Raw genomic sequence first — 14271 nt, forward strand, 5'->3', positions numbered from 1 at the left:
TGTACACCTGGATAATAGCATACCAATAAAAATAAATTTAATTTTTATAATTTTAAATATTTATATACTCATATATTAATTAAATAATATAATTATAATATTTTAATAAATAAATAAAATAAATAAATAATTATTATTTTGTGATTATGTACAACTGCATAATAGCAATCTAATAAAAATAAATTTAATTTTTATAATTTTAAATATCCATACACTCATATATTAATTAATTAATATAATTATAATATTTTAATAAATAAATAAAAAAATAAATAATGGCATGATGCCGCTTACAATGGCGTCAGGCTATTCTTAAAAAAAAAAAAATAAATAATGGCTTGGCGCCATTTAGAATAGCGTTAGACTCTGACACCAGATACTCTTTTCGGCTGCCACATGACAGTTCAACCCTAAATATATAAATAATTCTTCTCCAACCTCAAATTTACAAATAAAAGATCTCCCGCCCCTAGTTTGACAAAAAGCTTGAAAAGCATTAATAGGAAGTTACGAACCGAGTTGTGCAAGTTCCTTTATCCCTAATGCAACTTGATACCAAATGATGAGCAGCAGAAATAAATTCCTGAATTTGATCCCTTTTGCTTAGAATCTGCAATTTCCCCTATTACAACTCAAACAAAAAAAGAAGTACAAGATATGACTTCAAACAGCACAAATTCCTGGCGATAACCCAGGAGAGATATGAGTCAAACTCTTAAAAGTCCTGAAATCAAAATTATGGATGGATGGAAATCTGGAAATTTGAGATTTGTTCCCAGCTCACCTCTAAACAGGATAGCTACTCTGCAATTTCAAACTTAAATACCATAAAATGCCAATTAGGAGATTTAAGATGAAATCTGTCATCAACCAATCAGTAGCATTGACAGTGAAAACAAATTTATGGCACGCAAAAAGCAAAAGAAAGAGGGGGAAGCAATATTTTTCTCAATTATTTAAAGGATGCATTAATACTATTGATGAATTTCTGATATCTCTTAAAATGTCAGTTCCTTACATCACAGCTTATCAAAAAACACAGGAAAAACCAACAGCCAGAACAACGCACATTCCAATAAATGCATCCAAACAACTATCAAATTAAATAATATTGAAAAAGATTAAAAAACACAAACCTTTGTTGTCAATTTAAAATCAGCTTCTCTCCATTTCCCACTTCTCACATGTCTATCACAAGCACAAATCCTCCTCAAAACCCCCAATATCAAACCGATTGCCAGGTCAGCAACATCATCAGTCAACACATCAGGGGTATTTGTAACCCTAATTCCCTTCTCCTCACACTTTTTCAAATCAATTTTATCCAGTCCCACACTGTACGAAGCCACAAACTCCAATTTTGACAATGCATCAATCAGCTCCGCATCTGCACCAATTTTAGTATTACCTACAATCGCTTTGATTTTGTGTTGATTGGTTTTCAAGAAGTCAGCTTTTGAAGGTTGCTGCCAGAGTTTGAAGAGATTGAAACGAGCTTCTAATTCTTGTTCCAGGTATGAGTACATTGGGCAGGTCATTAGGACTCCGATAGTTTCCATATTGAGTCTGTGTATTTTTTTTGAAAGGGGAATTAGGGTTAGGGTTAGGGTTTGGTGTGGGGTTTAAAAGTTGGTTATTGTGGTTAAGCTTTTTGTGGAATTTGTTAACGCAAGGAGAGAGAGTTTAATCCTAAACCTGGTCACTTTCATCAATATATTTAACTTGTTTGATTTTTCTTTTGAAATTAACTTGTTTGAAAATTTTAGTTTAGTAAATTAAAATTTGTATAAGAAAGTTTCTTAACAATATGAAATTATTCTTAAAAATTAATCCTAAAAAATTTATGATTTATGTTAAGTAATTTATTTATATAATATGAGGTTTTTTATTTAAAAATTCGAATACAATATAATATAAATGTATCTTTTGGCATTTTTATACACAACCTAATTAGAAATATAAAATTATTTTTCAAACCATGATTATAGTATTGATGAAAACTGCTAAAGTCTTTTCCTTTCAATCTTCAAAACTACAGTTATGCATCACACCTGAGCAGAAATTTGAGATTTATCGAACACAAAATGTCCTTTCATAAGAGTAATATCTCTTAAGAGTGCTAAGAAGAAAATAAATTCAGACATACAAATTGGAAGCTTGAGAATACTTCCTTCCATCAAGGCATTCCTGCCAAGTCCTGGAAAATAATGATCTCCAGATCAATTGCAAGTCACAGAAGCATGATGATGCCTCTGATCAGTCTTGTATTCACAAATTTTTATGTCAACATCAGACCACTGGAGTTAACAGAGGTTTGTTCAAGAAATGTGCTTCCAAGTTACCAACAACAAGGTCAGCCATGGCTTGTCTGGTTTCTACCGTACCGCTTCCGACGTGAGGCAATAGAACTACATTTTCAAGACCAAACAGCTGCTCAGGGACATTAGGCTCGTCTTCAAACACATCAAGCCCAGCACCACCTAACCTTCCTTCAAGCAGTGCAGACACCAGCTCAGGTTCATCAACATGAGGACCTCTACCAATGTTGATGAGGATCCCCTTCGGACCTAATGCATTGATGACTTCTCGATTGACAATGTGGCGGGTTTCTTCTGTTAGCGCACATGCAACAACAAGGATGTGACAGTTGGCAGCCAATTCAACAACGCTTGGATAGAACTTGTATTTTACATCCGGTTTCTCTGTTCTACCATAGTAACTAATTGGACAGCTAAATGCTTCTGCTCTTGTGGCAATTGCCATGCCAATCCTGCCCAACCCAATAATGCCGACTGACTTCCCAGTAAACTGAAAAAGAAGAGATTAACCAATAAGTCTGAGAAGCATCAAGAATCATAAGAAAATCAAAGGCAACAATACAATACATTACAGTCCCAGTGGTCGTTTAGTGCTGCAGAGGGGCCTAAGCGCACTAACTCCCAGGTCCCTTGCAGTGCCAAATATGACGTGATTTGGTTAAATTGATAGCTTTTGGCAACATCCCATGCATCTAGAAGACATTTTGAATGCCAAAACAAAAATGCCATGTAGATTGTTGCTGAATGCTTGAAAGCTTATGAAAGTTTTGCTTTCCAATATATCTCCATACAGGTGGACTCAAGGTCTTAATACAAGTGAGAGATACAACTGAGAATTAAAAGAACATAACAAAAGGAGATACATGTAAAGCAGTTTCATGGTTACATGTCCAAAATTAAGCTTCTTGTAATACCCGGCTAGACCCCGACATCGGAATTCCTGCTTTCAGGCGGAATCTCGAATGTCGAAACCCTCTAGAAGGGTATAATCATGTTTTTATAAATGTTTTAACATATTTTATGGTTTAATGAAGAAAGAAATTGAGTTTTGAAAAAAAATGTTTTGGAGGAGAAACCCAGATTCGGCCGCCGAACCCCATGTTCGGCCGCCGAACATAGTGGAGTTGCGGAGGCACTTTTGGCTTCCGAAGGTGGTTTGGCCAGCCACCTATAAAAGGCCCCCTGTCTGAAAATGGGCGATTTTTTCTCTCTATTTTCGGGCAAGGTGAGTCTCTGCCACCCCTTTTTTCGATCTTGTGTTTTCTCCTCAAATCCTTCAAGTTTTGATAAGTTTTAACTTGGTTTTGAAGATTTTTGAGCTAAGAACGAAGTTTTGAAGCTTGGAGACCCCGGACCTCGATTTCTCCCATCTCCGAGTTTGGATTGCCTCTCCTTTCGTTTTTAAAGAGGTAAGTGGAGATCCTACCCTTCTTTTATACTTTATATAAATTTTGAGGGGTTTTAGAGAGTTTTAATGCATGATTAGGCTAGATGTAAATGTTAGGGTTTATGTGAGTTAAATGGTGGAATGTATGTTATTGTATGTTAAAATGTGATGTTGTTGGGGTATAGACTAGTTTTAAGCCCCCAAATGCTTAAGAATGTGTTTATGCATGTTTTTGCATGGTTTGGTTTGAGTTTGGAGGGTTTGGGAGGCAAATTGTGCATGAGAGGCTGAGTTCTGCCATTCTGGAAGAACTCAGGTTCGGCAGCTGAAGCCATGTTCGGCCGCCGAACCTGCCTGTGGTGGCATGTTTTGGCTGCCTAAACTCGCCCCCGAAAGTTGGACTTTCGGCTCTGGAGGGGAGTTTCGGCCGTCGAAAGTGCCGCCGAAAGTGCATGAGTTTCGGATCTAGAAGGGACTTTCGGCCGCCGAAGGTGCATGGCTTTCGGATCTGGAAGGGGGTTCGGCCGCCGAAAGTGCCCTGTTCAGCCTTCCTTTGCATGTTTTCTATGATTATTTTATGGTGTTTTAGGGGGTTTTTGGGGAGATGTTTAGAGTCATGTTAGTGTATGTTTGGTCCCTCATTTGAGTCCACTTGTGTAGGTTCGGACCCGAGGAACCGAGGACCCCAGCAGTGAGATAGTCTGTTTAGAGTCAGCCTGAGGTGAGTAGAATGAATCTTTATATTTCAAAGCAAATAAAATTCGAGCATGTTCATGCATCACGAATGCCATGATATATATTAGATTGTTTGCATTAGAATTCATGAATATGATGCATTGCATTAATTATTGTTGATGTGGATGGATGTTGGATGATCCATTAGTCTTCGATATGATATGAGATGGTATGGTACGGAAGTCCAGGTCGAGACCCATTCTACGCCCCAGGCACGATGTTAAGAGAAAGTCCAGGTCGAGGCCCATTCTATGCCCCTGGCACATTGAAATGTTATGTTATGTTAAGGGAAAGACCAGTGGCCCATTCTACGCCCTGACACTATTGGAATGTGTAGAGGGCTATTGGTGACAAGTCCATCCTTGATGTGAATTGTTTGTGATATGATGCATTCCATGAAAGCATATGTTTTTAATATACTATTTTACTATTCTGCTCACTGGGCTCTAGTAGCTCACCTCTTTCCCTTAACCCCCAGGTTTGCAGGTTCGGGATAGACCAGTATGTCAGCAAGAGTAAGGGCTCTTTGAATGTAATAATTAGATGTGGACATGAGAAAATAATGAAAGATATTGTAATGTAAAGTATTGTATAAAAATGTTATGAGGTTTAGTATTGTACTTGATCCTAATGTTATGTTAATCCCCTTTTGTACATGATCGTTATAAAAAGTTTTAATGTTAAGAAATGTTAAACTAAGCTTGATGCATGATATGATATCCCACTAAAGCATTTAATGAGGGCTTTTGTGTGGGGTTTATGCTATGGTTATGATGCATGCACAGGTCAAACTTGGTGAATGAAAAAGTTTAAAATTTTTATGTAAATGTATGATCATGTATGGGATTTATCAGGTATGTCAGGATGTATGTTAGGCTTGCTACGGGTCCCGGCGACCTTAAGTCGACCTGGATCCTAGCGCCAGTAGCGGTCCGATTTCGGGTCGTTACACTTCTGCTCAAAAAGATAACTTGTGCAGATAGTATCAATTTACTTCCCCACATAATATACAAATAAATTTAATTCCCCAAATAATATACAAATAAATACTTGAAAGCAGCATTACAGAAATTTAGCTGTTTGAATACTTAGCAGCTCTAACATCACAGATTAAACAGCTGCATTAAGGTAATATCCCCTATAATAATGTCTTACTTGTGCGTGTCATGATGATAAGATAGAGAGAAAACTTTTAGTTCTTTACTTTGAACTCCCTGGTTCTTCAAAATCCTTTTATGCTTATTTTTTTATTATACTACAAATGCTATAAAATATATACCCCGAGCCCAAAATGCCAAATTCACATGCTGTGTGTCTTTGACTGCACAGTCCAGGAATGTAAAGGCCCAGAAGGGCTGGAACCCAAGCATACAAAATTGAACAATTATAATAGTAGTATGAAACAAGGCAAGAAAAATTGTAAAACAAAACCATGATAACAATAACAACACTAGTAAAAAAAAACAAAGGCCGTTTCATTGCTTTTGATAAGAAAGAATACGCAGCAGAAAAAAAAAAGAAGCACAAATCTATTGCAGAAAATTGAGATAAAACAACCAAACACAATTTAGAACCTACTGGGCACACATTTTGAGGAATGCTTCATCAACTTATCAGTGCTTAAGGGTGCAAAATATCACAATTCTCACAAGATACAACTACACTGCAAATGCGATCAACACAAGGATTTCTATATAAAGTATTATAGACTAGAAGCATCCCAGAAACCAGATCCAATTAATTTCACCATCAATTCAGACAAAGACAAATACATAAGATGTGAGAAAAAACTGAATTACACAGAAACAATATTTAGCCATCCCACTCCCACAAGACTAATTCAATGCATGGATATACTCTGCCATGCACAATCATAAAACTACCTACAGGTTCATTCGTTCAGACTCAGAAACAACTAATCAATCATGACAGAAATTCTGCTCAAATCAGGAAGCAAATCCAAAACATACACACAACAGTCCCATTGTTTATCAAAGATTCTCATCAACGAAAGATGATATCATGAACTATTTTTGGACTGCATACAAAATTTTCGCCCCTAAATAAGCCTAATACTTAAAAATGCTTGCTTTCACTTTTAATTTCCAGATTTTTATCCTTTTTTACTCATCAGAAGGATTCTCAATAATCATCTAATCCCAATAATCATGTTAACATCTATTTTCCTTAAAAAATTGGATCCCTTTTCTCACTGTTTCAAAACAATGAAACACGAATCTCGAAAACATTATAGACCACAAATGCAAACCTTAGTTGTCAACTTGTAGTCACCCTTTTTCCACTTGCCACTCCTGACATACCGATCACTCTCACACAGCCTCCTCAATACCGCCAACATCAACCCAATAGCTAAATCGGCGACGTCATCTGTCAGAACATCAGGCGTGTTAGTGACCCGTATCCCTTTCTCCTTACACTTGGGCAAGTCAACCTTATCAAGCCCGACGCTGTAACTAGAGACAATCTCCAGCTTCGGCAATTGGTCGATCAAATCAGCATCGGCACCAAACCCAGCATTTCCCACAACAGCCCGGATAGAATTCTTGTGAGAATTGATGAAATGAGTCTTGTCTGGGGCGTTATGAAGCTTGTAGAGGGTGAAGCGCTTCTCGAGTTTTTCGACGAGGTGGGGATAGATTGGAGGGCAAGTCATTAGAACACCTATCGACTCCATTGGTTTACTTTGATGAAGGAGTCCTATTTGTCAGGAGAAGCGAAATTTTCAGTGCGAGTGATTATGGAGTAGTTGCGATTATGGATTTGTTGTGGTCAGTGTTGCAGCTCACAGGAGAGTTTTCTTTGGATTTTAGTGTTTGGTTTCACTTGTGGCCTGCCACAGCCGAGGACAGCTGTGATTCGAGTCTGTAAAACCGATGCCGTTCAATATGGTAATGACTTTTTCTCCTAGGAAATAAAAATTTAGAATTATAGTATTGGCTTATATTGCCATTAATATTAGCTTAAAGGATTCTGCATTCCAAAGTTAATATTTGAAAATTTTAGTATGAGTAGGAATTTTAAAATTTATTAGAATATGATTTCCAATTCTGAAAATTAAATATGAAAAGGAAATAAACAATATTGATGAAATTTGTGTATCATGATAAAAAAAAAATTCATTGATGGCATTTTATAAACTAGAAATTCACTACCTTTATATGCAAAAAATACATATCTGGGGATGGCATCAAGCCATTAAAACCATTTATTTGGAGGTAAATAAATAAATTAAAGAGAAAATTATGAACAGAAACGGTGGTTGCCCATGTATGTCTTCCCGGTTTCTTTGCAAGCTTTGACCTTTGACAACTAAAAACCACCGTTCGATTCTCCCTTAAAAAGAAAAACAAAAATCTGAACGCAAATTCAAGAAAACATGATCTTTTTCTCGTTTAATGCTCTGAATACACCTCATTTTCTCAAAGCATGCACCCCACGTTCTACCAACACCTAGAGGAAAACTAGCAAAATACCCACCTAGCTAATCACCTCCACAAATTTCTCAGACTAAAATCGATACAAGAATCACAAATCTGTTAAAAAATTTAGAATCTTTTTGAAATTGGGTACTTGGGTTCCTCTTCTTCTTCTCCATAACCAACAACTAAAGCTTCTTCATGTTCAAATATCTAATGTTTTCTTTCTGCTGTTAATTAGTTTCGTGTCCTTTGTATATACATTTCTCTGCCCATTAAAATGGTTCAAGAACAAGAGAGTTTGAGGTCTAGATTGTTTAATTTCAAAGGGACGAGTGATAATTCAGGAGCTCGTCATGTAAAGAGTCATAGCGTTGATGACTGTAGTAGTCTTGTCGACTCTTCCATGGATGACAAGATAAATTTAAAAAGCCAAGGATCAAAACAGTCAAAAGACCAATCGGAGAAACAACAGAATGGAACCGCGCCTAATCGGAACGAAAAGGATCCCAAGTCTAGGGCAAGCAAGGATGAAGCAGCACCTGCTGCTGCTCAAGCCAAAGAAAAAACACATCCAGGCATGGCCTTATCCAAATTCAATGATCCTAAATATTTATTTCCGGCTTAATACCAGAAAATAAACTTGGGTTTGCAATTTATTTTAATTTGGTTGAATGGGTATATAGATCATGTAGTTGTTAGACAGGTATTTCTAGGGTTAATATTCATTTGGATCTCAATTTCTTTGTTGGGTTTGCTTCAGATATGGAACAGATGAAGGAAAGGTTTGCTAAATTGCTTTTGGGAGAGGATATGTCTGGAGGAGGAAAGGGTGTCTCTTCTGCTCTGGCATTGTCAAATGCCATTACAAATCTTGCTGGTATTTTGATCTCTTGTCCCTTGTATATTATTCTGATATTATTCATGATCTGCAAAGATTCTAACTGCAGAAGGAACAACATCAAGAATAAAACAGATTATACAATTTGTAGTATGCTCTGATGCACAATAGTATTGAAATTTATATAGTTATCCTTTTAAAAGCAATAATTGGGAACGAGTCTGTTTTGCTTAGTTTACACAGGAGAGATGGATGCTTATGTTGTTTTCCTTGATTTTTTTATTTTTTGCGCCCTTCTGCTTGCAGCTTCTGTCTTTGGTGAACAATGGCGTCTGGAGCCAATGTCTGTAGAAAGGAAAACAAGGTGGAGAAGAGAAATTGATTGGCTATTGTGTGTGACTGATTACATTGTTGAATTTGTTGCTTCTCAGCAGAAATCCAAGGATGGATCAAATATGGAGGTAAATATCTCCCTCTGATATCAAATTTTATTAAGGTTGTGTCTCTCACCCGCACGCATCCAATCATGCCATTATGTTTCTTTGATTAACAGATAATGGTGACAAGACAGCGAAATGATCTTCACATGAGCATCCCTGCATTGCGAAAGCTTGACGCCATGCTTATAGTAAGAAGACAGGATATTCCATAGTCAGTTTACTTTAAGATGTAGATATGAACATTAGTACATGTGTATCACAGAAGGTCTAATGCTTGCTTGAATCTGTTTTGTGATATTCAGGGTTGCCTGGATAACTTCAAAGACCAAAATGAATTCTATTATGTGTCAAGAGATGCACCTGACTCAGAAAAAGGTAACACCAAGAGAAAAGATGATAAGTGGTGGCTACCCACTGCTAAAGTTCCACCAAATGGTCTGTCTGAAGCGGCGAGAAAATTTGTGCAGTATCAGAAGGACTGCGTGAACCAGGTTCTGAAAGCAGCCATGGCTATAAATGCTAATGTTCTATCAGAAATGGAGATTCCTGAAAACTACATTGAAAATCTACCTAAGGTAGACTAAAGGAAGCAACATATCTCATTAAAAATTTACACACAAATGCCTTGACCAACTCATCACATTTTTTTCATGTTGATGCTTTCGCAGAACGGGAGGGCAAGCCTCGGGGACTCCATTTATAGAAGCATTACAGTTGAATTCTTTGATCCTGACCAATTTCTGACCACCATGGACATGACATCAGAGCATAGAATCCTAGACCTTAAGAATAGAATTGAAGCTTCTATAGTGATATGGAAGAGGAAGATGAACCAGAAAGATGGGAAATCTGCTTGGGGTTCTGCTGTCAGTTTGGAGAAGAGAGAACTCTTTGAAGAGAGAGCTGAAACCATCTTACTCATTCTCAAGCAAAGGTTCCCTGGAATTCCTCAATCTTCACTAGATATTAGCAAAATTCAATACAACCGGGTATGAACACATTTCCTTTCACCTTCAGCTCTCTTTCATCTTAAAATTTTAGCTGAATGATCATCTGACCAGGGGATATAGATATGAAGCAAGACCAAATATGTAATTGTGTTTGTTTCTGGTTGAATTTTACCATATCTATTCTGCTAATAAATTCTAGTCATGTTAATGAAATTGGAGCTCGGAATTTCTTCTTGGTTAACAGGATATAGGACAGGCAATTCTGGAAAGTTACTCAAGAATTCTAGAAAGCTTGGCCTACACGGTCTTGTCTCGAATTGAGGATGTCCTCTATGCTGATTATGTCACTAGAAATCCATCATATGCTGGACAGAAGAGGAATCCATTAATGGAGACACCTCAAGATAGCACAACATCCATGGACGAGACATTCACAGAGGGATCAAATTCAATGACATTGTCAGATTTTATGGGTTGGAACTTGGAAGCAAATGACGAGGCAAAGACGGAGACACCTGAAGCTCCAGATGAAACAGTCTAAGAAGATAATGTAAATATGAAGTTAACAGTAAAAATTGCTAACATAGTAACCATCAAGAAACCTACCTATCTTGAGAACATGGGAGGTGTATGAAGCCCGACGGCACACCATTGCTAGCAGGCATTTAACCATGTCAAACAACAACCATAGGAGAGATACAGAAGAAGAGTGAGAAGCCTGGCATGGAAATATGAATCTGGTGGTTCTTTCTGTCAAGAGTTTCTTATTTTCATTAGATTCCTCCCTTTTTGTAAATAGGGAAGAAAACATATAAGTGTAAAAACTATTATATTTGAAGCATTTCATACATTCTTTCAATTTCTACATGAAATGCATAAGTAGTATGTTAGACTCAAAGATTGTTTTTTTCTTTTTTGTTGTTGGATGGTTTCAAAATGGACAAATTCATTCTTTTTCCCTGTATATAATCCTATACAGAAAGCATTTAATGGTTAAGAAGAAAAAGAGGAATTCCCCATATCACACTGAAGACAAGTATACTTGAATCAATAACAGTAGTCTTGATTATGAAGTAAGCTTTAGACAAACTTACAAAGTTAAAAAAAAAAAAAAAGATGCATACAATGAAAAGGGTAAATTAGATCTTGCCACGTGGCCCCAGTTTTGGTGGAAGTTGAGGACCCTTCTTGATTGGTAGGATGTCACCAGAAGCAGTAGCACTCAGGTAAGCTAGTGTGGAGCCACCTCCCAAGATCAAGAACTTGAGCAACAATCCTCTCTTGGTGAATGGAGCCGCAAACGTCTCAAAGAACTTGCTCTGCAACATATACATAGTTCTCAATATACAAAATGTCGTGCAGAGCTTTCATAGCTCAGTTGGTTAGAGCACCCGTTTAGTAAGCGGGAGGTCTTGAGTTCGACTCTCAATGAAAGCATTTCTTGTTTTTTTTTTTTTTTTTTTTTTTTTCATCTTGCTTTTATTTTTTAAATTTTCTATGGTATAAATGAAAATCCAATACATTTTCTAAATTGAAATTCATCAGAAGGGGAAGTGATCAGAAACCTGAAGAGGGTTGTATGGAGAAGGTGCATCTGATCCGTACAAGTCCCACTGTCCAGTAGTGTTGCCCAAATCCTCCAAATCAAAGTACACACTCTTATCACCATACTTCGCCACCACAGCGCCACTCCTACCCAAAAGCCATAACAAAATCAGACACCAAAATAAGCAAAAGCCAATCATGCAAAGCATGAACAATAGAATCAAAAGATGAGATATATTGGCAGTTGGTACCTCATATTTTTGGGTCTCAAGCTCAAGCGAGATGGCTTGACCTGGAGCTTTGTTCCGGTCAGAGAGCTACCACCAAGGCCCTTGACGGTGGCAGGCTGCACAGAAGCAAAGGTTGCTAGGGATGCCATGCCCTTGGTTTTGGTTCCTAGCTAGCTGAACTCTCTGTGTTTTAGCAGGCAACAAGGAGTTGGGTCTTTTGATCTTCTTGCATGGATATCAGCTGGACACGTGGCCAGGGGGGCTCTCTTGAGAGAGATTTGGAGTGTTTATTATGTGGCTCCATAAGAATTGTAGCAGGATAAGCCTATCCATTTTATCATCTCACACTAAATTCTGGCATAAAACTGAAACTTGGATCCCTGCTAGATGGGCTAAGTTGGTATTGAAAGTGTCAGGTTCCTGAAGCCCAAAACTTGCCAAGCTCTGCTCAAGCTTCCTCTGTGGGCAAAACCCAAATTTTAAATCTTTGTCAATTCCTACCAGAGGCCATCCCCACATCCATTCCCAAACAACACCCAATCTCAATCCGCAAAGGAAACGAACGAAACCTCTCTCTTTCCTTCTTATCGATTATCTCCAGCTCCCAATCTCACAGAGAAAAACAATGTCACTAACAATGTCCCTCACATCCTCACTCAACTCTCTCACTCTCTCCACTCCTTTCCTCCATGGAACAACCCCGCTCTCTCGCTTCTCAAAACCCACTTCGTCTCTGTCCCTCCAACCCCCTAAACCCTTCTCTTTTCTCCCTTCAATCAGGGCCATGAGGTCAATGCAAGGCAGAGTGGTTTGTGCAACTAATGATAAGACTGTGTCTGTCGAGGTAACCCGGTTGGCCCCGCATCCCAAGTATAAGAGAAGGGTGAGGAAGAAGAAGAAGTTCCAGGCTCATGACCCGGAGAACCAGTTCAAGGTTGGTGATTTTGTCCAGCTGGAAAAGAGCAAACCCATTAGCAAGACCAAGGCTTTTATTGCTATCCCAGTACCGCCTAGGAAGAAGAAGGAAAATAAAGAGAATGGAGAGGGAACGGTGCCTCGGGAACTTGGAATTCCGCTGGAGTCTCAACAAGAACAGAAAGCTTAACGTGATTCCTATGGTGATGAAATTGTGTTTCTTTTGTGAAGTTTTTGGATGTAATTTGATGTTTAAACCGTGATGATATCTGGATTTTAGTGTAATTTAATGGTCGTGAATTTGCTTGATAGTTGATTTGATCGTTTCACTTTCTATATTAGTTTGATAGTTTTTCTTTCCTTGGGCAATTGATATTACCATATCGGGGCTCAGTTTGTATGTCGAGTTGGTAGACGAGAGATACAAGGAGCCTAGGACTTCTTTGGTATTTTGAGTCTCAACAACAGGAAAAGGCTGCACTTAATTAGCTAACTTAGATTGTGGTCGGGTTGTAATTAAATATAAAATTCTCGGACTTCGAATTAAATTTTCTATGTACTCATCTTTTGATGGGTTTTGGTGATCGATATTAAATTTTAAAAGGAATGTACTTCAGTTGCTCATTTGCAATTTATTAAAAATTTGGAATGTAGTTGTTTTATAATTTCAAATTTATTGTGTGTATTGAATGTGAAGCAGTTTCATGTCTGTCTTATAATCCTGCATTGGAACTGGGGTTGATTTTATTTTGAGCTGCTATTTTAATGTATACTAATTGGTTAAAAATAATATTGATCCAATTCGAAAGAAGTTTTTATGGAATTTTCTCATTGGTTTAAAATAGTCTGGTACATTGATAATCATCTGCATTCCAGCATTATGTTTGTGTTTTGATTTTATGGTATTATTTACTATATGATGAGTCCTGAAAGAGCAACATCCATGGAGTGGACGGGAGTCTCTTGTTGCTCATTTATGATTTTGGTGGCTTTTTTTTTTTCCGTAACTCTGCATTGAAGTGTTCTGCAATTTCTACTGTGAAATTAGTGTTATTTTGTTTGAATTCAGACTATTTTGGTGGGTTTTGTTGAAGATAAGATTGATATGATGGCTATATAGTCTAATACTTGCTGTCAACATGAAGTGAAACTATAGAGATGTGCCATATAGCATGAAGTCATGTATGCATGAATTTGTTCCGCACGTTAGTTTGGTTAATCCCGCCAATCTAATGGCTGGATGAACTCATGCAGCAAAAACTTTTTTCAAATTATCTATATGCTTGAGAATTCCATAATAATCATGGGACTTGCTATTAATGAAATGGGAAACTGAGATATAATCAGGGGCTCTGTGAAATGAGTTACAGGTGAAATCATTTCGTTGGTTGGTGATGGTTGTGTCTTTTCCTGCAAATTTATTTCCTCAGAGTTGCTATAATCTTTATGGCTGTGGTTGATTCCTATTGGACC

At 37.5% G+C, this 14271-nt stretch overlaps 5 protein-coding genes and 1 non-coding gene across 7 annotated transcripts; 3 read left to right on the forward strand and 3 right to left on the reverse strand.

Moving 5' to 3' along the window:
• Window positions 1-408: 408 nt before the first annotated feature.
• On the reverse strand, window positions 409-1835 carry LOC110612772 (hydroxyphenylpyruvate reductase). The gene is made up of 2 exons (XM_021753560.2): window positions 1137-1835; window positions 409-817 (listed from the first exon to the last, which is right to left on the reverse strand). The coding sequence occupies exons 1-2, from the start codon at window positions 1557-1559 to the stop codon at window positions 800-802; spliced, it is 441 nt and encodes a 146-aa protein (XP_021609252.1). The 5' UTR covers window positions 1560-1835; the 3' UTR covers window positions 409-799.
• Window positions 1836-1992: 157 nt separating this feature from the next.
• LOC122721220 (glyoxylate/hydroxypyruvate/pyruvate reductase 2KGR-like) lies at window positions 1993-7318 on the reverse strand. The gene is made up of 2 exons (XM_021753555.2): window positions 6710-7318; window positions 1993-2808 (listed from the first exon to the last, which is right to left on the reverse strand). The coding sequence occupies exons 1-2, from the start codon at window positions 7133-7135 to the stop codon at window positions 2290-2292; spliced, it is 945 nt and encodes a 314-aa protein (XP_021609247.2). The 5' UTR covers window positions 7136-7318; the 3' UTR covers window positions 1993-2289.
• A 145-nt stretch (window positions 7319-7463) lies between these two features.
• On the forward strand, window positions 7464-11266 carry LOC110612767 (rop guanine nucleotide exchange factor 12). 2 transcript variants are annotated; one of them, XM_021753552.2, is made up of 7 exons: window positions 7472-8455; window positions 8641-8757; window positions 9025-9179; window positions 9272-9346; window positions 9461-9733; window positions 9827-10147; window positions 10353-11266. In XM_021753552.2, exons 1-7 carry the CDS (start codon window positions 8158-8160, stop codon window positions 10647-10649), a joined length of 1536 nt encoding a protein of 511 aa, XP_021609244.1. In that variant the 5' UTR covers window positions 7472-8157; the 3' UTR covers window positions 10650-11266. The 2 variants fall into 2 exon arrangements, with proteins under 2 accessions (XP_043811641.1, XP_021609244.1); XM_043955706.1 differs by having other exon boundaries at window positions 7464-8455; window positions 9827-10496.
• Window positions 11102-12182, reverse strand: LOC110612773 (photosystem I reaction center subunit VI-1, chloroplastic). Its single transcript, XM_021753562.2, has 3 exons — window positions 11905-12182; window positions 11674-11800; window positions 11102-11427 (listed from the first exon to the last, which is right to left on the reverse strand). Exons 1-3 carry the CDS (start codon window positions 12030-12032, stop codon window positions 11248-11250), a joined length of 435 nt encoding a protein of 144 aa, XP_021609254.1. The 5' UTR covers window positions 12033-12182; the 3' UTR covers window positions 11102-11247.
• On the forward strand, window positions 11472-11545 carry TRNAT-AGU. The gene has a single exon. It is a non-coding gene; the product is annotated as a tRNA-Thr (tRNA).
• Window positions 12183-12268: 86 nt separating the features above from the next.
• LOC110612771 (30S ribosomal protein S17, chloroplastic) lies at window positions 12269-13109 on the forward strand. Its single transcript, XM_021753559.2, has one exon. It carries the CDS (start codon window positions 12509-12511, stop codon window positions 12986-12988), a length of 480 nt encoding a protein of 159 aa, XP_021609251.1. The 5' UTR covers window positions 12269-12508; the 3' UTR covers window positions 12989-13109.
• The last annotated feature ends 1162 nt before the right edge of the window (window positions 13110-14271 follow it).

This window comes from Manihot esculenta, chromosome 4, assembly GCF_001659605.2.
Source record: "Manihot esculenta cultivar AM560-2 chromosome 4, M.esculenta_v8, whole genome shotgun sequence".
Lineage (NCBI taxonomy): Eukaryota > Viridiplantae > Streptophyta > Magnoliopsida > Malpighiales > Euphorbiaceae > Manihot > Manihot esculenta.

Bases quoted from the DNA above. Each gene is read 5' to 3' on its own strand.
- LOC110612772 (XM_021753560.2), bottom strand. From the start codon at position 1,559: ATGGAAACTATCGGAGTCCTAATGACCTGCCCAATGTACTCATACCTG.
- LOC122721220 (XM_021753555.2), bottom strand. From the start codon at position 7,135: ATGGAGTCGATAGGTGTTCTAATGACTTGCCCTCCAATCTATCCCCAC. The intron at 2,809-6,709 runs GTTTGCATTTGT...CTTCTTTTTCAG, and splicing joins ACTACAAGTTGACAACTAAG to TTTACTGGGAAGTCAGTCGG.
- LOC110612767 (XM_021753552.2), top strand. From the start codon at position 8,158: ATGGTTCAAGAACAAGAGAGTTTGAGGTCTAGATTGTTTAATTTCAAA. The intron at 8,758-9,024 runs GTATTTTGATCT...TTCTGCTTGCAG, and splicing joins TGCCATTACAAATCTTGCTG to CTTCTGTCTTTGGTGAACAA. The intron at 9,347-9,460 runs GTAAGAAGACAG...TGTGATATTCAG, and splicing joins AGCTTGACGCCATGCTTATA to GGTTGCCTGGATAACTTCAA.
- LOC110612773 (XM_021753562.2), bottom strand. From the start codon at position 12,032: ATGGCATCCCTAGCAACCTTTGCTTCTGTGCAGCCTGCCACCGTCAAG. The intron at 11,801-11,904 runs GTACCAACTGCC...GCTTTTGGGTAG, and splicing joins TTGAGACCCAAAAATATGAG to GAGTGGCGCTGTGGTGGCGA. The intron at 11,428-11,673 runs GTTTCTGATCAC...TATATGTTGCAG, and splicing joins CTCCATACAACCCTCTTCAG to AGCAAGTTCTTTGAGACGTT.
- LOC110612771 (XM_021753559.2), top strand. From the start codon at position 12,509: ATGTCACTAACAATGTCCCTCACATCCTCACTCAACTCTCTCACTCTC.